Source organism: Pan troglodytes, chromosome 9, assembly GCF_028858775.2.
Source record: "Pan troglodytes isolate AG18354 chromosome 9, NHGRI_mPanTro3-v2.0_pri, whole genome shotgun sequence".
NCBI lineage: Eukaryota > Metazoa > Chordata > Mammalia > Primates > Hominidae > Pan > Pan troglodytes.
In genome coordinates this window covers 4,551,433-4,577,382 of record NC_072407.2, presented here as the reverse complement: position 1 = coordinate 4,577,382, position 25,950 = coordinate 4,551,433, and the positions used below count along the sequence as shown (strand labels likewise).

The 25,950-nt window shown below is 62.0% G+C and overlaps 1 protein-coding gene across 6 annotated transcripts; it reads right to left on the bottom strand.

Annotated features, from left to right (window-relative positions):
• Nucleotides 1-373: 373 nt before the first annotated feature.
• Nucleotides 374-12,459, bottom strand: B4GALNT4 (beta-1,4-N-acetyl-galactosaminyltransferase 4). 6 transcript variants are annotated; one of them, XR_001707063.4, is made up of 21 exons: nucleotides 11,926-12,457; nucleotides 9,725-9,828; nucleotides 9,183-9,275; nucleotides 8,995-9,090; nucleotides 8,826-8,916; nucleotides 8,651-8,751; nucleotides 8,425-8,492; nucleotides 8,115-8,193; nucleotides 6,864-6,930; nucleotides 6,626-6,760; nucleotides 6,443-6,552; nucleotides 6,226-6,326; nucleotides 6,049-6,149; nucleotides 5,076-5,979; nucleotides 2,703-2,986; nucleotides 2,381-2,534; nucleotides 2,198-2,270; nucleotides 1,955-2,108; nucleotides 1,422-1,573; nucleotides 1,243-1,317; nucleotides 740-828 (listed from the first exon to the last, which is right to left on the bottom strand). XR_001707063.4 is itself a non-coding variant. In XM_016919951.3 (20 exons), the coding sequence occupies exons 1-20, from the start codon at nucleotides 12,074-12,076 to the stop codon at nucleotides 705-707; spliced, it is 3,117 nt and encodes a 1,038-aa protein (XP_016775440.3). In that variant the 5' UTR covers nucleotides 12,077-12,456; the 3' UTR covers nucleotides 374-704. The 6 variants fall into 6 exon arrangements, 3 of the variants coding, with proteins under 3 accessions (XP_016775440.3, XP_016775441.3, XP_016775442.3); XR_001707062.4 differs by having other exon boundaries at nucleotides 1,447-1,573; XM_016919951.3 differs by lacking the exon at nucleotides 1,243-1,317 and having other exon boundaries at nucleotides 374-828; nucleotides 1,447-1,573; nucleotides 11,926-12,456.
• Between the last annotated feature and the right edge of the window lie 13,491 nt (nucleotides 12,460-25,950).

Below are 25,950 nucleotides of genomic sequence, written 5' to 3'. Positions count from 1 at the left end.
CATGCCCCACCTGGGTGCAGCAGCTCCTCCACCCTAGAGGAGGCTGGGGTGGGACTGACACCCCGATTCTGTTTGCAGAATGAGGGGAACTGAGGTGGTGACTGCTCATTCCTCACCCCAGTGTGGGAGGGCCCTGTTCTATCTATGTCTGTTATCAGCGGGCACAGACCCCATAGACACAGGGCGGAGGAAGTCGGAAGCCCCCTCCCCACAGGGCCCGGCACAGAACCTCACAGGCAGGAAGGGGAAAGTGGTCTTGGGGGTAGGAGAAGGAGGGGTCTGGAAGGGCTGCGGCTGGGAGTCAGGAGGTCGTGCTCAGGGTCCCCCAGGGGAGAGGACTCTACCTCTCAAGAGAACAGGCACAGAGGACAAGTCAGAACTAAAAAAAATATTTCATTTCATTCTGAATAAAAAACAGAACAGACAGAACTCTTGGAAATTCTGAAAACAATGTCATCGATACAGCAAAATTTCACAGAAATCATCGCAGAGTGGGGACCAAGGCCAGGCCCTGAGCCGCCGTGAAGGCTGCCTCTCCGGGGAGGGGCACGACGCAGGCGCCCAGTGGGCCAGAGAGGGGCAGGCACAGGCGGTGGCTGTGCCCCTCTGACCAGCCCTGCCGGGTCTCTCGGGACCAAGCTCAAAGCCCAGCCCCCAGCAGCTGCCTCGGGACTCCCACCGGGGCTGGGAGGGGCTGCCCGTCCTCAAGACGACCCCGTGCGAGAGCCCTTCCTGCTGCGGACGCTCCACATGCCCCTCTTGGAGTGGTAGTGGTGATAGAAATTCCGCAGTCGGAGCCGCTCCACCTCCAGCCCTGCCTGCAGGACCCTGGGGCCGGGGGCAGAGAGGTGGTCAGGACCCCGGGCTTGGGGACGGAGAGGTGGTCAGGACCCCGGGGCCGGGGGCGGAGAGGTGGTCAGGACCCCGGGGCCGGGGGCGGAGAGGTGGTCAGGACCCCGGGGCCGGGGGCGGAGAGGTGGTCAGGACCCCGGGGCCGGGGGCGGAGAGGTGGTCAGGACCCCGGGGCCGGGGGCGGAGAGGTGGTCAGAACCCTGGGGCCGCGGACGGAGAGGTGGTCAGGACCCTGGGGCCGGGGGCGGAGAGGTGGTCAGTACCCTGGTCCAGGGGCTGGGGGTGTCAGGGCTGCCTCGAGCCTGCATGGCCCCAGTGGGATGATGGGGACTCAGGGCCACCCAGGGCCTATGGGATCGGGGGCAGAGCTGATTCAGGGATGTCCCTGACCTTGCAGGACCCTGGGGGTGGGACAGGGTTTCAGAAGTGATGTGGGTGGAGGAGTCTCTCCAGGCCTACAGGATACTGGGAAGACGGGGAAGGGCAGAGTTCTCTCAGCATGTGGGCGCCGTGGGGGGCATAAATCCCCCTTCCCCATTCAGAGGAGGACGCAGGGGTCAGGGTGTCACCTCTGGGGAGTGGGGAGGTGGTCACCTGTCCAGGAGCTCCCAGTCTTCACCCCCCCACTGGTCTCGGAACTCCTCCGTGTTCATTCCTCCGACCCGGTCAAAGTCCGACTTGTAGATCCCAAAAAGGCCAAAGCCATTCACCTCCCAGTAACCTGGGGCGGGAGGGTGAGGGGTGCTGCCCTTCAGACCAGGTCCTGCAAGGGTTCCCCCCCGCAAAGCGCCGCTAGGAGACCTCGGGAGGGGTCAGGTGCCGGGTCCCATCACCACGGGGGCTTCCGGGAGTCGTCCGGTGGTACTGGGTCATGACCCTGGAGCGCGGTGCATAAACGCGGGATACTGGAGGAGGTTCCTGGGGCCCCTGGCATGGCCCTGGGTGTGCTGGTGCGGGGGGACTGGGGCTCTGGGCACTACGGGGAGCACTGATGGACTCCCAGGCCTCCCCTGGGGATTGAGAGAGGCCCTGGGTTCCTGGACTTTACCGCGGCGGTTGGTGGGAACCCTGGTATCACAGGGTGGGACGCTCAGGGCCTCACCGTGGGGGTCCCGGGGCGAGCTCCCGCAGCTCAGGCGCATGACCACGGGCGCGAAGGCCAGCCTGCCCTCCACGCAGTGCTTGCGGATGCCGTCCAGGATGTTGGGTGGGAAGTGGATGTGCAGGTCGCAGAGGAACACGATGCTGCTGGCGTCCTGGGGGGTGCGGGAGGTCTGAGCCCCGCTCTCCGCTCCTCCCCGGGCACGCCCCGTTTTGCTCCCCGACCCCCATGGGGCCCTCGGACCTCTACCGCGTCCACTCCCGCCTGCAGCCCGGCGGAGCGCTCGAAGTTCCCGGTTCGTCTCAGGTACTGGTACCTGGGGAGGGGGAGTCACAGGCACGATCTCTGGGGGTGGGGTCAGGAAAACCCACCTCCCGGGGAGGAAAGCTGCGCTGGGTCCGCCCAGGTGGAAGTAGGGGTCGTTACCGGGGCAGGCGCGCGGCGCGCAGGGCCCGCTCCACGTCCATATCCTCGCTCTCGAAATCCACCAGGACGACGCTGAAACGCGAGTCCCCGGTGCGCGCGTGCAGCGCAGCCATGTCCGCCAGGAACTGTGCCACCCACCGTGCCTGGTTTTTCACTGGAGGAGAAATGGGGGGGGGGGGGTGCGCTGAGCCGACGCTGACTCTACGGTGGGGCCTCCCAGCTCCGAAGAACTTCATCCTGGACACCCACACCCTTTCCTAGTCATTAGGGTCCATGTTCCTTCCACGAGGTCTCCCGGACACCCCGAGCCCGCCCTGCGAACCTGGCACGATGAAGTGAACCATCACGTCCTGGCGCCAGGCCAGGCGCAGTGGCCGGCAGAGCTCGGGGCGGCCGTCGGGGCGCACGGAGGCGGCGGGAGCGGGCTCGGGACTTTCTCCGTCTGCATCCCCTACGCGGGCTCCCGGCAGCCGCAGGAAGACGTACTCGGACAGTCGCAGGCGGCCGCCCCCGCGCTCCTGCAGCTCCAGCTCCAGCAGGAAGCGACTCCCTCGCGCCGAGTCCCGGCGCTTCTCCACGTTCACGATGCGCAGAAGCGCGAAGCGCCTGCAAGGCTCAGTGGTCAGCCGGTACTGGGGCTTCCAGCCTGCACCCTGCCCACAACCCTGGTCTGCCCTGGTCACAGAAACTCAGCCGACTTGGAGTTGGCGGAGGCTGCGGGCTCCGCGGCACAGCACCTGCCCCTCCAGGTTGGCCCAGCAGGCAGGTCCACCTTCCAGCCACCCCCTCCAGGGTCGGGGCAGGACTGGGGGCACACCAGCGAGCCCAGGCCCATCCTCACCTCCTCGCGGGCCTCCTGGCCACCACTCACGTCCCAGGTGACGTTTATGGCATGCCTGCCTGTCCTGTTACCCCCTTGCTCAGAAACCTTCAGGAGTTAGCCACCGCCCATAGGACAAGGTTCCAAGGGGCTTTTGTGGCATTCTAGGACCTTAAGCAGTTTTGATTTTGTGGCCTTCAACCTTCCCCTCATACTGGGGTAGCAGACTCCTCCTCAGGCACAGCCACTGTCTCCTCTCCTTTGTCCTGAGGAGTCCCCTGCCTGGGATGTTTGCCCCAGTCCTCCCAGCCACTCCTCTTCCAGGCCCTGGGTCACCTCTTCTGAGAAGCCCCCAACCGTGCCTTCACAGCACCCCTTTCCCCCAGGCAGCAGTTCCGCTCCTGTCCTGATCCCTGAGTGCAGGAGGCTGCTTCCATGCTGGGAGCCCGTTCCTGGCCCCTTCCTCCTCATTCCGCTTGGCCAAGAACCTCAGTTTCCCTCCACTCTGCTCTCCTCATCTGAGGAAAACAGGACCCTGCCCTAGACAACGGTTTCTCTTCAGTCGGCCTCACGTCCTCCCTTGGCAGAGTCTGTGCCCTTCACTGGGGGACACCCATCTGTGTGACAGCCGAGGGTCCGAGGCCTCCCTCCAACTCCTGTCCTTCCCCACCCCAAAGCCCTGAGTGTCAGGGACCTCCTGCCCCAAATGCTCTTGGTCTCTCTACACTGTTGCTCCTTGAGCCATACCCAGGTGGGCAATGGTGGGGCCACAACCATGATCTTCCCATGAGGCCCCCAAGGAATGACGAGCTGCTCTCAGGAAGCTTAGAGCCGGGGCAGGCGTGCCCTCTGAGCCACCTAGAATCCAGCACCCACCGCCCAGGGCTCCAGGCTGTCAGTCACCACCACCACCTTCCCTTCCCCTCCAGGCAGAGGCATACCTGTCTGCACCCAAACCGGTGGAATTCCTGCTCTGCTCGCAACCTTCCATCATGCACACAAGAAACAGTCACATGCGGCTGTGCCTCCATCCTCTGCCCCTGCCTTTGCTCTGCTCGCAACCTTCCATCACGCACACAAGAAACAGTCCTGGCCCTGTCTCCATCCTCTGCCCCTGCCTTTGCTCTGCTCACAACCTTCCATCACGCACAGCAGAAACAGTCCCGGTTCTGCCACCATCCTCTGCCCCTGCCTCTGCCTGTCATCACTGTGCAACTCCTAACTCGCCTTCAAGGCTGGGCACAGCAGACACTGCCTCTTCTTAGAACTCCACAGGCCTCCCCAAGGCCAAATTAGACTCCCCACTCCTGCCCACCAGCCTGCAGGGAGGGCAGACAGCACTAGATTCCTGGGGCCTCAGGGAGACCAGAGGGGCCAATGGGGCAGAAGCCCTGCACCTTCCTCTGCAGTCAGGTCCTGACAGTCTGGGAACACCCAGGGGCACTGCGAGGGGAGAGGAGGAGGGGCCCAGGGGTCTTGAGCTTTGCCCTAAGTGTCTCTGCCTGGCCCCGGAATGGGGCTGTCTGCGCAGCAACTGGCTGCGACTGACGCTGACCTCTGCAGCTTGGACTCATCCCTGGGCCCAGGTCCAGGATGACAGAAGTGGGGTACACAGGTGCAAGGACGGGGCGCCAGACCTGGGTGGGGCTCCAGGGAGGTCCCTGAGGCTGGACAAGTGCCCGGGCAGTCAGGACGCCAGGAAGGAAGGAGAGAAGCTGGGGCTTCCCTGGCGTGGGGCGCGGTGCCTCAGCCCCCAGGCCGGTACACCACTGGGCCCTGGGGAAGGTCTGAGGAGTCCACCAAGGCCAGGACCTCCTCTCCCCGGCTGTCCCCGCCTCCAAAACCGCCCTGGCGCGCGTTCGGCCGCCCCCATACCCGCCGTGGCGCGCGTTCAGCCGCTCCATGTACTGAGCGGTCACGTCCACGGCCTCCGCCTCCGGCAGCTGCAGGTTCCCCGAAACGTTGCATCGCAGGTCGTTCCAGTCCGAGCGCAGCAGCTCGAAGTCCACGGCGCCCACGCTGAACGTGCGCTGCCAGTCGATGGCGTCCTCACGCCAGCGTCCGAGCGCCGGGCCCGCGGCCTCCTCGCTGTCCTCCGACGCGGCCTCGTCGCCGGGGGCCCCATCGTCCTCCCCTTCCTCTTCCTCTTCGCCCTCCCCGGGCAGCTGCGGCCCGGACACCTGGGACAAGCTCAGGAAGGAGGTCACGGGCCGCGCTTCGGAGAAGTTTGAGTCCACTGTGGGCGCCGCAGGTCCCAGCGTGCGCGCCTGGCCCTCCCGGCCCCCTTGGGTGGCCTGCGCCCGGGCTGGGGGCCTCGGCTGTGTGGCCTGGGGGCCGCCGGTCCTGCGGCCGTGGGGCCGGGGTGGGCGTGGGGGCGCCCGCAGCTGCACTCTGGGCAGAGGCCTGGGGTGCAGGAAGACGCCAGGGAAGGGCGGCCAGGGCGCACGCGGCGCTGGGGCCCGGGGGGATGCCCGCTGTCCCGGCCGCACCCTGGTCACGTACACCTTTGGGGGCGGCTGCTCCACTGCAGGGCGCGGGGGCGGAGCTCGGCCCAAGAAGAGCGGCAAGGGGCGGGCGGCCCTGGCGGCCCAGCTCAGGGCCCGGGAGTGCCTGGGGGTCCCCTCGTCCCGGGGGCGGGGAGGGGTCGGCGGGGTGAGCGTGGCTCCGGGCTCGGCGGGGGCTGCTGGGGCGGGGGACTGGGGGCCGCTCCTGGGCGGGGCCGCCTCGGTGGGCTCCAGGCTGTCGAGCAGCTCCCCCTCGTCCTCGTCGCCCAGGAAGTCTGCGGGAAACGCGGGTTAGAAGCTCCCTGCGCAGGTGGGTGCGGGCCAGGGGCGCTGCGGACACTCACCGTCCGGGTTGAGGAAGAGGAAGGCTCGGCGCTGCACCTCGTCTTCTTCATCCTCATCCCCCTCCTCCTTGTCCATCTTCATGTATTTATAGAACCCAAACCTGGGGCGCGGCGGGGCATCAGAGCCGAGTCCCGCCCCGCCCGCCCCGCCCCGCATTAGCCCGGCCGCGCGCCCACCTCTCCAGATACAGCGGAGACTCGCGGTAGAAGCACTTGTTGTCCGTCTCCATGTGGGTGAGGCGAGTGTAGTCGTTGGGATAAACGAAGGACAGGTACACCTGGGGGGCGGGGGACGCTGGGCTCAGGGCGGGGACCTCGCGGAGCGGCCTCCCAAGGGGCTGGAGAAGGCTCCGCGGAGTCCTGGACGGGAGACGGGGTCTCCAGCCGCACTCACAAATTGCAGGCCCTGGTATCTGGCGATCGGGAAGTCCTTGACCACGTAGGTGGGGGCGTAGGCGCAGGGCTCCAGCACGTTCTCCAGGCTCGAAGATTCCATGCGTGGAGCTGCAGGAGGTGCGGTCACAGGGTGGCTGGGGCAGGCACCCCCGCCCTCGCCCCCGCGCGGGCCCCCTCTCACTGAGGAAAAAGGTATCCCTGGGATCTGGCCGCAGCATGTCTGCGCTGGTCTCCTCCTGCGGCGGACGCCCCCCCACGTGGCTGGCTGGAGACTGGGGGACGTGCGCCACGTGGTCCATCTTCAAGGCTGACTCATCTGGGGGCAGAAGAGTTCCAGGGAGTGCTCAGACCCCCTCCTCCACTCTTCCCACTCACACCCAGAGCCCATCCCGAGGAGCCCCAGAGGCGTCCGCTCGCACCTGTGTACAGGGAGATGTGAGCAGAGCTGATGACCTCGAACTTCAGGCCGGGCAGGAAAGCTCGCCACTGCGGGGCAGAGAGGGTGGGGGTCAGGGACAGGGCGGTGGCTGGGTCCAGGGAAGAAAGGGTCTACCCTGGCTCAGGGCCGGGGGACTAATAGGACCAATCCCTTAAAGGATGCAGGAGAGGAGATGGCAGAGGGGTCCGGGGTGTTCCAAGAAGGGGCAGCAGGGAAGCTGGGGAAGGAAGCCCAGAAAGCTGAGGGACCCTGGGAGCAGGGCCAGACCCCACCATGCTCCCTTCCTCACCTTTCCTCCTCCCTCCCTTCCTCCTGCCATCCTTCCTTCCTCCCTCCCTCCCTTCCACCTCCCTCCCTTCCTCCCTCCCTCCCTGAGGCCCCCCCCCCGCCCCGCCTCAGGTTAAGATTTCCAACCCCACCCAGTGAGGGTCACTGCTGGCCCCCTAAGGGCCAGGCTGGATGCCCCCCCACTCTACCCCCACCAAGTTGGGGCTCCAGGGGCTGTCTCAGGCCCTTCTGTTCCCACCTCATCCTGGGGCCTCCACAGACCACCCCAAACCCCTGTCTCCAGCCTGGGCCCTCTGCCCAGCTGAGCTGGGGTGAAACGTGCCCTCCACACACCAGACACAGGCACCATCATTCTGCCCCCCACACCCACCAGGCTGCAGGCCCTCTGCCTTGCTGTATAACCCCTTCCCCCTTCCCCCATCCATCCCCACAGCCACCTCCCTGGGTTTGAGGACCAAAGGCCACAGTAAAAATCCTTCCCCCAGGCTCTCTCCGCTTTGTGGCCAGGGGTTTTTTCCTGGAATGCAAATCCAATGGCCTCATTCTCAGGACAAAGGCCTATCTGTCCAGAGTGCTGCTCAGGCCCCGCCTGATCTGGCCACCAGACCCCTCCTAGTCTCGAAGACCCGGTTCCTCTGCTGGGTCTCTTCCTTCGCTGTTCTTGTGGTGTGGAATTCATCCGCCGTACACCCCACCCCAAATTCTCTGCCCCCCACATCTCCCTACTGAAGGTCTCCATCCTCTCAAGACTCTACTCAAAGGTGACTCCTAGTGAAGCCTCGCCGAGCCCCCCAGGAGGGCAGAGCAGACCCTCCTGACCTCAGGCCCATGGCCCTGACCATCTGCTTTGTCAACTTTGGGACGGGGACCCCATTGCTGTTGTCCTGCAGGGAGGTGGGGGGAGTGGAGTCTCCAGAAGCCCCCGGGGGAGGAAGGCACTCACGCCCACTTCCACGTGGTCCGAGCCGCGGTCGTCCTGCTTGTGCAGCAACTCAAAGTAGTACCTCCGGGAGGCCATGAGCCTGGGGACACGAGGAGCAAGGGTCGTGCCATGCAAAGGAAGCTCAAATAGTGGCGGCAGGGAAGGGGGCAGGTGGCTCCCACACCCCTCAGGGCTGGCCCTCAGGAGGATGGCAGCTTGGCCGGGCGGGTGCTCGTGCAGTGTGTGCAAGTGTGCACAGGATAAGGAGACAGCGCGTAGCCCCCTCCCACGAATACACAAGTGCACGCACATGCACCCCCCAGTCACTCACCGCCTGGGCTTGGACACCTGGGAGCTGAACTTGGTGAATTCTCCAGGCGCTGTCCACTCGGAGCCAGTCTGGGGGGTGATAGAGCAGGGGTGGTGGTGGTGGGGGGGGGTTCACTCTCTCCCTGGGGACACCAAACCCATCGGGTCCTCATTCCCAAGAGGCTGGTGGGCACAGGTGACTGAGCTGCAGGAGGCCCGGGAAGATACCAGGGCTGGGGTGGGGGTACCTTGCCCACAAAGGCCACAAGCTGGGCAGCAGCAGGGCTCTCGTCCAGACTCAGCCAGAACTCCGAGTTGTCATCTGAGGCCACAGAAAACTGGACGTCTCCTAGTCCACAAGACTAGGCTCAGGGGGGTGGAGCCTCACGACACCCCTCCCCCGGGGCACCCTCACCCCCGTACCGTCCCTCGCCGGGTGGATGAAACCAAAAATACGGAGTCCATAGTTCTTCCACTTGGGGGACACGGCCAACTTCTTCACGGTGGTGCGCGTCTGGGGGGGCAGTGACTGTTGCTGTCGAAGCCCCCCGCGTGCCCTGCCCACCCGGCACCCCCCAACCCCGGCACTCACATGAGGGAACAGCGGGAAGTGCAGGTTCCTCCTCAGGTGGCCCACGGCGCCCCCACACCAGTCCTCAAACACGTGCAGGTTCACCTGCCCCTTGTACTGGGGATGGGGGGGCCTTACCTTCTGCACGGCCCGCCGCCCCCCCAGCCCCCGCCCTGCCTCCCAGCCCATTACAGGCCGAGCCGGCTCACCTCCTCCCGCCATGGGGGTGTCTGATGGGTGAAGTTCAGTGGCAGCCTCCCAGCCCCCCCAGGAAACAGCATGTCTAGGTCCCGACCTTCGGGCTGCAGGAGAGAAAAGGCAACAGGGTCAGGGTTGGAAGGGCAGGGAGGAGGTCACACACACCAAGACAAACCTTCACAAAGACCCCTTCCAACATATATCCACACAGCCCTAAATGCCCGTGAGCCCCAGCCACGCAAACCCTGACCTGTGGCACCTGGCACATACACTCAGACACCCTGGTCACTCTAGCCCAAGCAGATGCTCGGCCACCCCACACACTGACCGGCCGGCACATTCATGCACCTGCTGCAGCCCCCAGACACAGAGCTCCAGACAGGATGGCTGGTGCTGGAGCTCACACAGACAAGCTGTGCCGTGCCCCACATGTCCTGTGTCTCATGCCCCCTGCTGCATCCTCCAGAACGGACAGGTTCTCAAGACACCAACACACAAGTGGCTTCGGGGTCTCGTCTCCGTGCACACGTGTTCTCCCCAAGGCCCTGCTCACCGCCTGCTCCTCTTCACGGCTCTCACTGGAGTCCTCAGCCCTCTGTGTGGATGGCACAGCGTGGACCCCCCGGCCGTCGGTCACACTGGTCAGCTTCTCACCATCTGCAGGTGGCACGTGAGGCCTGTCTCGGGCCCAGGCTCTCTCCAAGGCCATTCTGCCTGCTGCTGGGTTCAGCTGGGCCAGGGACCCACATGGCTAGAGCAGGGCAGGCAGGCTGTGGTGTCTCTCACTAAAGCCTCTCCTTCTCATCTGCTTCCTCTGCCACCAGATGCCCCTCCCCCCAGCGAGGCAACTTCTTCTACACCCCACCTCTGGTGGGGCAGCCCAGGCTGAGCCTTGCAGCAGGCTCTTCCCAACCTCCAGCAGGTGTGAGGGAGGAAAGCCGGGTGCGCCAGCTGGCGTGTGTAGGCACCCACATGCACCTCCATCTGGCCATTCTTGTTGAGTGGCTCTGCCTCCAGGAAGACCCCAGGACTGCCCTGTGCCCTCAGCACTTTCTCTGTGTGCTGGAGTGTTCCACGTCTGCCTCCCTTACCAGAACTGAGAACTCAGGGTTAGTGCCAGGGACTGTAGTCTCTCCTGAAGGATTTGAGCTCTCAAAGTCTGGACTGAGGAACAGGCATGGATGCTGACGCCCAGGCATGGCCCTGGAGCAGAGGGTGGCCCTGGATTGAGTGTCCTTGGGTAGGAGGACCAGGAGGGGCAGAATTGGGGTGAAGAGAAGCGTCCCTACAGATGCTCAGGTCCCAGGGCGTGGAACCCCCTGGGGCTGCAGTGGGGATGTCTAGGTCCACAGCTTAGGGAGGTCCAGGAAGTGGAGAGGGCTGGGGTGCAGAGCTGGCCTGCCCAGGCTTGTGAGGAGGCAGTAGAGATGTCCACAGGCAGATCTGGGAAGGGTCCCCCAGGGCTCCCTGACTTTGGCCCCAGGTCCCCCAACAGAACAGTCTGCTCACTCGCCCTCTCCCTGGGCAGCTGTTGGGCTCCTCTGGTCCTGGCCCTAGCCTCAGAGGTAGCAAGTGTACAGGTGCCCTGGGGCGGAGCTGGCTTAGCCTCAAGGGGTCCTTGGAAGAGGAGTCCCTATGCCTCCGCCCCCTCCTGGTTGGGCTTAGACCCCTGCGCTGCTCAGAAAACCACAGAGGAGCCTGCAGAGGGGGCTGGTTTTGTTCTGTGTCATTGGGCCAGCTGTGGATCCTGCCCTATCTGCTGATAGCTGGGGTGGGGCTTTTTAGGGATTCAGCAGTATCGGGGGTCTCTTGAGGGTGTGGAAGCTGTGAGGTATGTGGGTTGGGACAAGCCCCAGACCCTTGGCCTGTGTGGGTCCAGGCGTCCCGGCACAGGAAGAGAACACAGGCGCTTTGGCAGGTGGAGTGGCCCAGGTGTCCCCAGCCAGTATCATTGTTCTGCCCCCTCAGGACACCTGGCTCCCTGGAAAAGGCTCAGAGGCAGCCAGCTGGGGTCTCTCCTGGTCTGGGCATGGCACTAACCTCCCTCCTCCAGAGGGGGCGTTCTGCCCGCCTTCTCCCCCCACCCCACCGCCAGGCTTTCATCTACGCCTTCCTGTCTGGAATGCTCTTTCCCCCAAAGGTGTATGTCAAAGATCACCATCTCCAGGAAGCCCTACCCCGGCTGGCTCACCGTGACCCCATCTGCTTTGTTTGTGGGTTGGGGTTGGGAGAGTTTACGCCAGGCTCCCCAAGCTGGGCCCCATCCCTACGCATGGACCCCCACAACACTGGCACAGTTCACCGAGGGCGCCCCCGCCGGGAAGCGTCCCAGCTGCACCGGCCACTTCAGAAAGCCCCTGCCCGGGTCCCTAGCACACAGGGAAACTGAGGCCCTGCTAAGCGGGCAGGGGGTGGAGGCGAGGCCTGAGAAGGCCTCTTGGAAGCCTCAGCAGGGTCTAGGGGCAGAGACTTCCGCAGGAGCCCACCGTCAGCCCCTCACTACCGGATCCAGGCCAGATCCCAGAGTCAGGGACCCTCTCTGGGAGGGTCGCGCGCGTCACTGCCGACGTCATCGAGCGTCCGGGCCGAGCCGAACCGCGCCCCCTCCCCCCAAATCGCAGAGCGGAGAACAGCGGGCGGGGTCTCCGGGAGGGTCGGGCCCAGCCGAGACCCCTGTGCGGTGGGAGGCCCGGCCCGCGCCCCGGGGCCCCCGCCGCCCGCGCCCCCGCGCCCCCCGCGCCCCCCGCGCCGTACCTCGCCCGTAGCCCAGGCGCTGGCGCAGCGCGCGTCCCTGGCGCACCAGGCCCAGGTGCACGTAGGTGAGCCACGCGGCGCAGCTCAGCAGCAGCAGCAGCAGCAGCAGCTTCATCTGCTTACGGATCTTCTTCACCGGGAGCCGCGGCATCGCGGCCGCCGCGCCCGCCCCAGGCCGCGCTCAGCGGCGCCGCTGCAGCCCCCGGCCCCCGCCCGCCCCGCGCCGCATCCCCGGCCCGCCCCGCCGCGCTCAGCGCCCGCGGCCCCGCATGGTCCTTTGTCCGCCGTGCGCGGCCACCGGGTGCGGCCGCGACCCCCCCAGGCCGCCCTCGGCCGCGGGCCCGGGGTGGGCGGCAGGGGCGGCTCCTCGCGGTGCCCCCCGCCCGGCCGCTCCCGGCTCCGCGCTCCCGGCTCCGCGCTCCTGGGGCGGCGGCGGGACCGAACAGCATCCACGCCGCGGAGCTGCCACCGCGGATCGGGCCCCGGCCGCGCGCGCGGAACCAATCGGACCGAGCCAGGCCGCGGGGAGCCAATGGCGGCGCGCGGGGCGGGGTGCGGGGCGCGGGGAGGCGGAGCGGGGGGAGGCGGGGCGGGGCGCGGGGTGCGGCGCGGAGTGCGGGACGGAGGAGGCGGGGCGAGGGGAGGCAAGGCGGGGCGGAGGGTGCGGGGCGGGGGGGTGAGGGGTGCGGGGCGGGGGGGCTCGGGGTGCGGGGCGGGGCTCGGGGTGCGGGACGGACAGGGATGCGGGGCGCGGGGCGAGGGATGCGGGGCGCGGGGCGAGGGATGCGGGGCGCGGGGCGCGGGGCGCGCGTCCACCTGGGCCACGGAGCGCGGGGGCGCGGCACACAGACGCGGGGCTGGGAAGCGCTGGGGCTCGGGGACCGTGGGGGGCGGCGGGGGATGGGCACAGCCTGACTGGGGGCCGGGGCAGCCTCCCGAGAACAGTGACCCGAAGGACTGCAGCCAGACAACAAGGAGGAGGGAGGGGAGGGACCCGGGGTCCTGGGGGGCGGGGAATGGGGGTGGGGATGGGGGCGGGCGAGAGAGGCCGGGGGGGCCCCAAGCACCGGCTTCAGCCCAGGGGTGGGAGTCGTTGCGGGATCTCAGCCTGCAGGGCTGGGGCCGCAGGGGGCCGAGCTGTCTGGGCGGCAGGAGGGGCCCCAGCTGGTGGCCCCCGCCCCACCGAGCGCGGCCTGAGGCAGGTGACCGTGTCGTGCCTCTCACCGGGACCTTGTCCCACTTCGTGCCCTTTCTCACCTGGTCTGCACCAACCCCTGCCAGTCCCTCTGTCCCCCCAGTACTTCCCTTGTCCAGCTGCCAGCGTGACCCTACTCTTCTCCCTCTGTCTGCTCAGCTGTCTCTGGGTGTGTAGCAAACCACCCAGCTTCAGTGCTGTCCAACAGCAGCGTTCCTGTGTTCCTGTGTCCTGTGGGTCAGGAACTCAGGGCACTCGGGGACAGCTCCTCTCTGCTCCTCGAGGTGCTGGCCTCCGGTGGGAAGACGTGAGTGGTGGGGCCGGCTCCACGGGACAGGCTGGAGCCATCCAGAGACTTCTGCCCCAAGCCAGTGCACCCTTGGCAGGAATGGCTGGGCTCACCCCGGGTGGTTGGCCAGAGCGCCTGCAGGCTCAGCTGCCAGGGGCAGCCTCCCGGTCCAGCACACAGAGTGAAGCATCTCGGAGTCACCCCCCAGGTTTGCCACATGCCGCCACGGCCACCCAAGTTCGTGGGTTGTGGGGATGTGGACCCCACCTCACAATGGAAGATTGCCCAGAAGTTGCCTTCTTAAGACCTCAACTCCTTCCCTCCTTCCCCTCCATCCTCCTTCCCTAACTTCTGAGCACAGAAGCAAGCTGGTTACATCCTGCTGTTCATACCGGACCTTAAACAACACCCGCTCTCTCAAACCTTCCCCCACCCCATCAGCTCCTCATCTCCTGCCTCCTGCAGTCCACTTTTCATATTTCTGTTATGTGCATATTCATTAAAATATAATGCCCCACCCCTTTTTGAGACAGGGTCTCACGGTGTCTCTGAGGCTAGAGTGCAGTGGTGCAATCTCAGCTCACAGCAGCCTTGACCTCCTGGGCTCAAGGGATCCTCCCACTTCAGGTTCTTGAGGAGCTGGGACTACAGGCATGCATCACCATGCCGGACTAATTTTTTGTATTTTTTTTTTTTTAACAGATTCAGGGTCTCACCATGTGTCCCGGGCTGGCGTTGAACTCCTGGGCTCAAGTGATCCTCCCGCCTTGGCCTCCCAAAGTGCTGGGATTCCAGGCGTGAGCCACTGCGCCCGGCCGATGGTGCTCTTTTATGTGTCTCATTCTGTTTCTCCAAGCCCCACATTTTCTATGTGCATCTGTCTGGCTGTGCATCTGTGCGTCTAATGCTTTCCCTCTCTCCACTGCATGGCACCCCATCCTAGGCACATTCATCCAGCCAGTGGACGCTACCTAGTATTCTAGTGTCCTGACGAGCCAGGGACTTAGGGGACACAGCAGTGAGCAAGACAGAAAAGGGCCCTCCTTTCATGGAGTTTACATGTTACTAGGCAGGGACAGACCAGTGAACGCATAGTCACTTTGCTGGTGGTGAGTGACGTGAAGGAGATGAGCTGGGTGATGGAGGGAGGCCGGCTCCCGCTCCAGGGTCGCTCTCTGGGGAGGCAACGGCTGGCCTGACCCGTAAACAGGTTCTTAGAAGGCAAGTGTTGGCAATGTCGGGAGAGACGTGTTTGGGACACTTCATGGGTCCACAGTCAGAGGGTGTCCTCTGTGGATCCAAAGCATAGTAGGTACAATTGAGGGGCGAGCTGGGATCTGCCGGACGCAGATGCTCCATATGCCACCACATCCGTCTCGGCCCCTTCTGGAGAAGAACAGCCACTGCCTCGCTTCGGTGTGACCCAGCCACAGAGGAGAAGGTTCTGGGAAATGGGTCTCCAGCTTAGAATAAGAGAACAACCTGGCCGGGCACGTTGGCTCACGCCTGTAATCCCAGCACTTTGGGAGGCCGAGGTGGGCGGATCACGAGGTCAGGAGATCGAAACCATCCTGGCTAACACGGTGAAACCCTGTCTGTACTGAAAATACAAAAAATTAGCCGGGCGTGGTGGCGGGCGCCTGTAGTCCCAGCTACTCGGAGGCTGAGGCAGGAGAATGGCGTGAACCCGGGAGGCGGAGCTTGCAGTGAGCCGAGATCGCACCACTGCACTCCAGCCTGGGTGACAGAGCGAGACTCGGTCTCAAAAAAAAAAAAAAAGAGAACAACCTGGCAGGTTCCTCCTCTTGACAACTCAGCCCAGATGCACACTTCTTTTAAAAAACATTTAACTTCCAAATAAAGCAAAAAACAAAGTCATGCTTCTACGTAACATGATGCAAATATTCCAACCAGAAGGGACTGAACAAAAGGTTCATGTCATTTTATCCACATTTGAGAAGACGATCCTCGTTCTTCTAGTTTCTCTAAGAGCGTTTAACACTTGACACTGCAAAGTGCATGTTGGGGGTTGGATGACACAAATACTGAGATGAAATGTAAAGTTAACTGTTGTTAACGCATTTTATGCAGCTAGGAGGGCAATGGAAGAGGAAAAAAGCAGGAAGAACGGATAATGTCAGTACAAGTGTGACTTGTGTAAGGATAAGAAGTACTCACTTCTACGGTCACCAGGTCGTGGCTGGTACAGTCTTTATGGCCACACTCTTCCGTCACTCCTGCGTGGTCCCTTTGCCCTCTGCAAGCACCTCTGCTGGTCGTGGTTCACTGCCTGGTGGGGTGACCCAAACGTTCCTTCCCAAAAGGCCTATGCTGTTAGCAGTTTTGCCTTATGGGGTGGTTCTGGTTTTCCAGTGGTGTTTTCTACAAGGCTTAGGGGAGCTACGTGATATTACAGACGATCTCCTGCCTCCCAAATTTCTCCTCCTTAGCCCCATTCTGTGATCGGGTTCCAAGTTCCCCTTGTTGGGCTCAGTCAACCGGACCAGCACAGGGACCCTCTTCTTTGTCGACCCCCTGGTGTGAGGAACCCGCGTCCAGGTGGGCAGTCTCAGCTTCCTGCGTAACGTGTCCCCTGGTGGAAACACTCCAGGGCTTTCCCAGGACCGAGGGGATTCCTAGGACATGGAACTTTCCGTTTTAAACCTGGGAAAGTCGGCTGGGCGTGGTGGCTCACGCCTGTAATCTCAGCACTTTGGGAGGCTGAGGCGGGTGGATCACCTGAGGTTGGGAGTTTGAGACCAGCCTAACCAACATGGAGAAACCCCGTCTCTACTAAAAATAAAAAATTAGCTGGGCATGGTGGTGCATGCCTGCAATCCCAGCTACTAGGAAGGCTGAGGCAGGAGAATTGCTTGAACCCAGGAGGCGGAGGTTGTGGTGAGCCGAGATCGTGCCATTGCACTCCAGCCTGGGCAACAAGAGCAAAACTGAGCCTCAAAAAAATAAAAAATAAAAAAATAAAAATAAGCCCGGCAAAGTCTTAAGCAAACTGGGATGAATTGGTCCCTGGGAATCTGAGGCCTCTAGACCAACAGCGTGCAACACTGCAGGGGGCAGAACTTTCACTTGTGACTCACTGGGGATTAACGACAACGGGAAGAAGTTGGGGTTTCCACTCCTCCACGCCTGGACCAGTGAGCCCCGGCTTTGGGAAAAGCTAGAGATTAAGTGCTGATTCAGTGGATCCGCTGCGTCCAGAGGACCCCAGATCCACAGCACTGTCACTCAGCTGGTGCCAAAACTGAGCCTCCCAAAGGACATTCCATCAGGAACACGGCGAGATCTGTGGGTTCCAGGAGCACCGGCCGGTTGCTGTCCCCAGGACAATGGCGATGCCGCCATGAGGAGCACCCCGTGGGTGGACGAGGAGCTCTGAATGTGTGGGGTGGTGGTTTGGGCAGAGGCATTGAGGGCACTGAGCATCCACAGCTGGGGTGGGAGCCCATCCTGCTGGAACAAGCATCCTCCACGGTGGAGGAAGGGGCCAGTGTTGGTCTCCGCTGTTGGCTGCGTGGTGCCCAGGGTAATCCGCTTCCCACTGCTACAGCCACTTGGCCCGACTCAGGACAAGGGGAGCTGGGGAAAGAGGCTGCCTGATGCGCACGAATGGGTCATTTTGTCCGTCTGACTATTAGGGTCCTCCTCTGCTGAGACAGGTCTTTGCACACAAATTCTTTATACTCTGCCCACCCCAAGAGGTCTGTCTACATACCTTCACCCCGACCGTTTCATCTCTGACTTTGTAATCGTGCCCCTCCAAGTGCCTGGCCATCAGCTAGACGGTCGGCCGTGGCCGGGGCGTCCACGGAACTCTGCCTCCTCCTCCATCCTGCTTGCTGCTCGGCCCTGCGAGGACCTGCCTTTGCACCTGTTGTGCAGGCCCGGCCTCCCACACCCAGGTGAGGACCTGCCTTTGCACCTGTCATGCAGGCCTGGCCTCCCACACCCAGGTGGCGCTGCCATGCTGGGGCGCCCACTTCGGGGTGGTGCCAGCTTATTAGGCAGAGCCATCTGTGACCAGGGCTGCATTGTGCTTTCTGAGCCATCTGGTCCGAGGGAACGCCTCACGACCCAGTGGTGTATTTCAGAGAGATGAGGCAGAGTGAGGGGAGCTGCCTGTTCATGCCTGTTCAGGACCCACCTCCTCCACGGGCTTCCCGGGGCCCCCAGGACCTGTTTGAGCTGACCACGTGTAGACCACTTCCGTCCGTGGCATCTGCTGTGCACACCCAGCCCTGAGGCTGGTGGGTCCGACCACACCCAGTGCACGATGGCAGCCCAGGCGTTAGAATGTGGCCTTTGGGGTTGGGCACGGCGGCTTATGCCTGTAATCTCAACACTTTGGGAGGTGGAGGTGGGAGAGGATGCTTGAGCACAGGAGTTCGAGACCAGCCTTGGCAACGCAGGGAGACCCTATCTCTACAAAAAACACAAACATTTGCCAGGTGTGGTGCAAACCTGTAGTCTTAGCTACTCGAGAGGCTGGGGTGGAAGGATTGCTGAGGCCTGGGAGGTCGAGGCTGCAGATCTGTGATGATGCCACCGCACTCCAGACTAGGCAACCAAGCAAAATCCTGTGCAAAAAAAAAAAAAAAAAAGAATGTGGCCCTTGGCCCTGCTCAGTATCTGGAGCCTGGTGGGGCCGGGACAGCTCTCCCCAGACGGTGGGGGCCGGGACACCTTTCCCCAGATGGTGGGGCCGGGACAGCTCTCTCCAGACGGTGGGGCCGGGACAGCTCTCTCCAGACGGTGGGGCCGGGACACCTCTCCCCAGACGGTGGTGGCCGGGACACCTCTCTCCAGACGGTGGGGCCGGGACACCTCTCCCCAGACGGTGGGGGCCAGGACACCTCTCTCCAGATGGTGGGGCCGGGACAGCTCTCCCCAGATGGTGGGGGCCGGGACACCTCTCTCTCCGGATGGTGGGGGCCGGGACACCTCTCCCCAGACGGTGGTGGCCGGGACACCTCTCTCCAGACGGTGGGGCCGGGACAGCTCTCTCCAGACGGTGGGGCCGGGACAGCTCTATCTCCGGATGGTGGGGGCCGGGACAGCTCTCCCCAGACGGTGGGGCCGGGACAGCTCTCTCCAGACAGTGGGGCCGGGACAGCTCTCTCCAGAAGGTGGGGGCCGGGACACCTCTCTCTCCGGATGGTGGGGGCCGGGACACCTCTCCCCAGATGGTGGGGCCGGGACAGCTCTCTCCAGACGGTGGGGCCGGGACAGCTCTCTCCAGACGGTGGGGCCGGGACACCTCTCCCCAGACGGTGGTGGCCGGGACACGTCTCTCCAGACGGTGGGGCCGGGACAGCTCTCTCCAGACGGTGGGGCCGGGACACCTCTCCCCAGACGGTGGTGGCCGGGACAGCTCTCTCCAGACGGTGGGGCCGGGACACCTCTCCCCAGACGGTGGTGGCCGGGACACCTCTCTCCAGACGGTGGGGCCGGGACAGCTCTCCCCAGATGGTGGGGGCCGGGACACCTCTCTCTCCGGATGGTGGGGGCCGGGACACCTCTCCCCAGACGGTGGTGGCCGGGACACCTCTCTCCAGACGGTGGGGCTGGGACAGCTCTCTCCAGACGGTGGGGCCGGGACAGCTCTCTCTCCGGATAGTGGGGGCCGGGACAGCTCTCCCCAGACGGTGGGGCCGGGACAGCTCTCTCCAGAAGGTGGGGGCCGGGACACCTCTCTCTCCGGATGGTGGGGCCGGGACAGCTCTCCCCAGACGGTGGAACCGGGACAGCTCTCTCCAGACGGTGGTGGCCGGGACAGCTCTCTCCAGACGGTGGGGCCGGGACAGCTCTCTCCAGACGGTGGGGCCGGGACACCTCTCTCCAGACGGTGGGGGCCGGGACAGCTCTCTCCAGACGGTGGGGGCCGGGACAGCTCTCCCCAGACGGTGGGGGCCGGGACAGCTCTCCCCAGACGGTGGGGGCCGGGACACCTCTCTCCAGACGGTGGGGGCCGGGACAGCTCTCCCCAGACGGTGGGGGCCGGGACAGCTCTCTCCAGACGGTGGGGGCCGGGACCCCTCTCTCTAGACGGTGGGGGCCGGGACAGCTCTCTCCGGATGGTGGGGGCCGGGACAGCTCTCTCCGGATGGTGGGGGCCGGGACAGCTCTCTCCAGACGGTGGGGCCGGGACAGCTCTCTCCAGACGGTGGGGGCCGGGACAGCTCTCTCCAGACGGTGGGGGCCGGGACAGCTCTCTCCAGACGGTGGTGGCCGGGACACCTCTCTCCAGACGGTGGGGCCGGGACAGCTCTCTCCAGACGGTGGGGGCCGGGACAGCTCTCGCCAGACGGTGGGGCCGGGACACCTCTCTCCAGACGGTGGGGGCCGGGACAGCTCTCCCCAGACGGTGGGGGCCGGGACACCTCTCTCCAGACGGTGGGGGCCGGGACAGCTCTCCCCAGACGGTGGGGGCCGGGACACCTCTCTCCAGACGGTGGGGGCCGGGACAGCTCTCCCCAGACGGTGGGGGCCGGGACACCTCTCTCCAGACGGTGGGAGCCGGGACAGCTCTCCCCAGACGGTGGGGGCCGGGACACCTCTCCCCGGATGGTGGGGGCCGGAACACCTCTCTCCAGACGGTGGGGGCCGGGACAGCTCTCTCTCCAGACGGTGGGGGCCGGGACAGCTCTCTCTCCAGACGGTGGGGGCCGGGACCCCTCTCTCTAGACGGTGGGGCCGGGACAGCTCTCTCCGGATGGTGGGGGCCGGGACAGCTCTCTCCGGACGGTGGGGGCCGGGACCCCTCTCTCCAGATGGTGGGGGCCGGGACACCTCTCTCCCTAGACGGTGGGGGCTGGGACAACTCTCTCCAGATGGTGGGGGCCGGGACAGCTCTCTCTCCAGACGGTGGGGGCCGGGACACCTCTCTCCAGACGGTGGGGGCCGGGACAGCTCTCTCTCCAGACGGTGGGGGCCGGGACACCTCTCTCCAGACGGTGGGGGCCGGGACAGCTCTCTCTCCAGACGGTGGGGGCCGGGACACCTCTCTCTCCGGACGGTGGGGGCCGGGACACCTTTCTCCGGATGGCATGGGCTGCAACAGCTATGTCCAGATGGTGGACCCTGGGACACCTGTCTCCAGATGGTGGCAATGCTTTGCTGAAAGTCAGTGCAGAGGCCAGCCAGAGGTCCAGCCAGAAGCTCGACACAGTTCAAGCAGCACTGGATGTGCTTCGCCATGTGGCCCAAGTGGCTGAGCAGCCCATGTGGCATGTGGCCCCTAGCAGGCCTCCTCTGGTCTTGGGTTAAGGGGTTGGAACAGCACTTCCAAATAGGGCAAAAGTTGCTTCCCAAATAACATGGGACCTACAGCACTAGGCATCGTGCCTCTTTCTTCGTGGAGGAAGGGACTGAGGTAGCCACTTGCCTTGTGCTTGGGAAGGGATGGACCACTGGGTCCCTAGACGTGCTGGAGGCGTGGGCCCCAGGTGTTCGGCTCGCAGATGCTCTAGGGAGGTGTTGAGGGCAGCGGCTACTTTCTGCTCAGCAAGTCCAGACCACACGATGCCCCCCACAGAGTGGGTAGTGTGACATCCCTGCAAGCGAGGCCGATGTGGTTCCCGTCACCACAGGACGACTCTGAGCTGGGAGCTGGCGTTCCTGGAGGGAGGGAAGTGAAGGTGAATTGTTGGCCTTGCCTGTTGAAGGCAAAGCATCCCGATGGTCTTCACCCACAGGTGTGGAGACAAAGGCCTTCCCTGATGAATAAGCTGCCCATTGTGGGTGGCAAGCCACCCAGGTGCCGAGGCAAGAGACTGAGGACATAAGTATAATAAAATATAAAATATAAAATAAAAATAGTATAATAAAATATAAAATAAAAATAGTTATACCAGATATAGATCTTAGATATGATTATATATGAATGTCATTAATCATTAGTTTGTAGCAATTACTCTTTATTCCAATATTATAACAATCCTCGCTCTATAATCATAAACTAGGAAAAACCAGGCCATACAGAGATAGGAGCTGAGGGGACATAGTGAGGAGTGACCAGAAGACAAGAGTGCGAGCCTTCTGTTATGCCCAGACACGGCCACCAGAGGGCTCCTTGGTCTAGCGGTAACGCCAGCGTCTGGGAAGACGCCTGTTGCCAAGCGGACTGTGGTCTAGCAGTAGCGAAAAGTGTCAAGGAACAACACCCGCTACTTAGCAGACCGGGAAAGGAGGGGCTCCCTTTCCCTGGGGGAGTTTGGAGAAGACTCTGCTCCTCCACCTCTTGTGGAGGGCCTGACATGAGTCAGGCTCACCCGCAGTTATCCGGAGGCCTAACCGTCTCCCTGTGATGCTGTGCTTCAGCGGTCATGCCCCTAGTCCTCCTTCATGTTCCATCCTGTGCACCTGGCTCTGCCTTCTAGATAGCAGTAGCAAATTAGTGAAAGTACTAAACGTCTCTAATATACAAAAATAATGGCGTAAGCTGTCTTTCTCTCTGTCTCCTCTCTCTCTCTCTGCCTCGGCTGCCAGGCAGGGAAGGGCCCCCTGTCCAGTGGACACGTGACCCACGTGACCTTACCTATCACTGGAGATGACTCACACTCTTTACCCTGCGCAGCCAGACATTCGGGGCCACTACCGGTCTCCGCGCATTGGTGGTAGTGGTCCCCCGGGCCCAGCTGTCTTTTTTTTTATCTCTTTGTCTTGTGTCTTTATTTCTACACTCTCTTGTCTCTGCACACGGGGAGAGACCCACCGACCCTGTGGGGCTGGACCCTACACCCATGAGGCCGCAAGGGACGTGTGGATTTGCTGCCCAGTGAAAGCCTGTCAGGAGCAGACGTTATGCTAACCACCGTCTGATTATTTTTACAGCAATTCCCTGTCCTTCTTCCAGATCCTCCTGCCTTCTGCACAGGCCAAAGAAGGGAGGCAAACGGGGCTGTGGTGGAGTCGCCAGCCCCTGCATAGTCAGGTCCACGATGTGGCACCGATCTCTGCTGTCCCTCCAGGGAGGCGGGTCAGGTCCTGGATGTGGCACCGATCTCTGCTGTCCCTCCACGGAGGCGGGTCAGGTCCTGGATGGTAGCACCAATCTCTGCTGTCTCTCCAGGGAGGCAGGACTTATTTCGATTGACTGTTTTCCTGGGTAGAGGCAGCTCTATGGCCTCCATCTGGCCTTTTCCAACATGAGACCCCTCACCCCATGGGTCAGGGACCAATGTAGGATTCTGAGGATGTCTGTGCCACTGATGCATTCCAAAACCAGAGAGCAGGTCACTGGCCTCGCCGAGAGACAGATATGAGCTAGAACTCACGGATCACCTGACGGCCACAAGCCCCTGCTCTGCCGGGCAGACCACCGTGGAATTAACGTCCGTGCACAGCCAGGTCCCTGAAAAGTCTGTATCTCTCGTTCCCTTCATAGCCATCTGCTGCGTGGTTCTTAGGGGCCCGTGGGAAGTCCAGGAAGGAGATTTACAGTAAAATCCTCGGCAGTGTCATTGGGTCCTTCCTCAGGGCCTGGCTCCGTGGACTGGCTCGGAATGGAAACTGGCAGAGGGGCCACAGCTCTGTTGTGAGGAACCCAGGCTTCTCGCTGTGGACTGAACAAATCTGTATGTTGAAGCCCTAAGCCTATGTGATGGCATTTGGAGGGGGCCCTTGGGAGGTGATTAGGGTCAGATGAAGTCCTGAGGCTGGGCCCCCAGGATGGGGTTGATGCCCTGATAACAGGGGAGTCCAGAGCTCATGCACTGTCTCCCCACAAATTCTCTCTCTCTCCCTCTCTCCTCCATCTATCTCCCTGTCTCTGTCTCTCCCCATCTCCCTCTCCCTCTCTGTCTCTCCCCCTCTCTTTCTGTCTCTCTCTCCCTCATGTCTCTCTCCCTCTCTGTCTCTCCCCTATCTCTCTCCCTATCTCTCCCCCATCTCTCTCTCCTGTCTCTGTCTCTCCCCCATCTCTTTCTCTCCTCTCTGTCTCTGTCTCTCCCCCATCTCTCTCCCTCTCTGTCTCTCCCCCATCTCTCTCTCCCTCTGTCTCTCTCTCTCCATTTCTCTCTCTCCCTCTCTGTCTCTATCTCTCCCCCATCTCTCTCCCTCTGTCTATCTCTCTCCCTCTCTGTCTCTATCTCTCCCCCATCTCTCTCTCCCTCTGTCTCTCTCTCTCCATTTCTCTCGCTCTCCCTATTTCTATCTCTCCCCCATCTCTCTGTCCTGTCTCTGTCTCTCCCCCATCTCTCTTCCTCTCTGTCTCAGTCTCTCCCTCATGTCTCTCTCCCTCTGTCTCTTTCTCTCTCTCTTTCTGTCTGTCTCTCCCCCGACATGCACATGCTGAGGAAAGGCCCTGGGAGGACACAGTGAGATGGAGCTTCTGAACCTGACCATGCTGGCACCCTGATCTCAGGCTTTCAGCAGCCAGAAAGGTGAGAAAATACATTTCTGTTCTGCGGTGTTTTGTAATGGCAGACTGAGCTGACTGACACACTTCTATCCACCACACCTAGAGTTTTTCTGATGACACAGATCAAGTGAGGCTTCAGCGGCAGCCCCCATGCCTAGGGGTGCCTTGATGGCTCAGCCAGCTCCAAGGGCTTCTGCAGGTGGAGCCATGCTGATCCCACCTGGGCCACACCTCCCGTCTGTAGACATGAGGTGCCACCCCCGTCCTGCCATGCTGGGGCCGGCAGAGACCCCATTTCCAGGGCCCACTGCAACACCTAATTGTGCCTTTCACAATTAGGGAGGAGGGGGCATGACAACATAGTCAGTTTCGCTTTTTTTTTTTTTTTTTTTTCCTGAGAGGTAGTCTTGCTCTGTCACCCAGGCCGGAGTGTGGTAGAGTGATCTCGGCTCACTGCAAGCTCCGCCTCCTGGGTTCAAGCGATTCTCCTGCCTCAGCCCCCTGAGCAGCTGGGATTACAGGTGCGTGCCACCACACCCGGCTAATTTTTGTGTTTTTGGTAGAGACGGGATTTCACCAGGTTGGCCAGGATGGTCTCAAACTCTTGACTTCAGATGATCCACCCGCCTCGGCCTCCCAAAGTGCTGGGATTACAGGCATGAGCCACTGTGCCGGCCCCAGTTTAGCATTTTTAAAAAACGAATGGACTTTATTTTTCGGAAGGGTTTGAGATTTACAGAAATAACACAGAGAGCTTCCCTGCCCCCCAGCTCCACCAACAGTTCCCCTCGTTTTTACCGTCTTGCTTAGTTCGGTGTATTTGTTATAATGAATGACAGTATTAATGCATTATTGACCTCCCCTCGTTTTTACCGTCTTGCTTAGTTCGGTGTATTTGTTATAATGAATGACAGTATTAATGCATTATTGACCAAATAAAGTCACAGTTGGTTCAGAGTCCCTCATTTGTGTTCCCTGACATCCTTTCTGTGTTCCAGGACCGCGTTCTTCAGCGTCTGTCTCCCGGGGCCTCTGGGCTGGGCCGTTTTGCTTTTGACGACCTGGACAGCTCAGAAGAGGCCGGGTGTGTTGGCGGGGTGCCCCTGCTGAGATTCGCCTGCTCTTTTTGTCATGATGAGGCTGGGGTTATAGGTTTCTTGGAAGAAGATTCCAGAGGTAAAGCAGCAACTGCATCCAACCTATCGGCGTAACATCGCCGGTGCGACTCATAACTCGACGCCTGCCTCGTCTTCTGCAGAGACAGAGCCCATCAGGCTCCTCTGTGCAAACCACGATGGATCAGCTCCATCGGTTTCTGCAGGTGGAGCCGCGCGGAAGGAGTCCAGCCCTTCCCACCTCGCGCTCTCTGGAAGGACGGCCCTGCGCCAGCCCACGTCGAGGGGCTGGGAGGGGCTCTGCTCCTCCTTAGGGGCAGTGTCTACGCCATTGGTTTAGAATTCTTCTGCACGGGAGATTTGTCTCTTCTCCCCCATTTATAAATTTATATCGCCATGCACTTGTAGGTATTTACAGCACACTTTGGGTTAGGATGTAGAATGAGGTGTTGCTCAAATTGTGGGAGTTCACTCAGTTGGACCCTGGGTCCACGGGCATATTTACATTGTGTGTGTATGTGTGTACATGTGTATGTGTATACGTGTGTATGTGTACGTGTGTGTGCATGTCTATGTGTTTAGTGTGTGTGTATGTGTATGTGGTGTATATGTGGGTATATGTGTGTATGCATGGTGTGTGTGTATGTGTGTGGTGCCTGTGTGTACGTTGTATGTGTGGTGTGTGTGTGCATTTGTGTGCATGGTGCATATTTGTGGTGTGTATGTGTATGTTGTCTGTGTGTGCATGGTGCATGTGTGTGGTATATGTGTATATGTGTGGTGTATATGTGTGGTGTGCGTGTATGTGTTTGTGGTGTGTGTATGTTGTGTGTGGTGTGTGTATGTTGTGTGTGGTGTGGGTGTATGTATGGTGTGTGTGTAAAAGTATGTATGTATGCGTGTTTGTGGTGTGTGCATTGTGTGTATGTTTATGGTGTGTATGTGTTGTGTGCATGTTGTTTGTGGTGTGTATGTGTGTTGTGTGTATGTGTATGGTGTGTGTATGTATGTTTGTGGTGTGTGTGTATGTGCATGGTGCCTTTGTGTG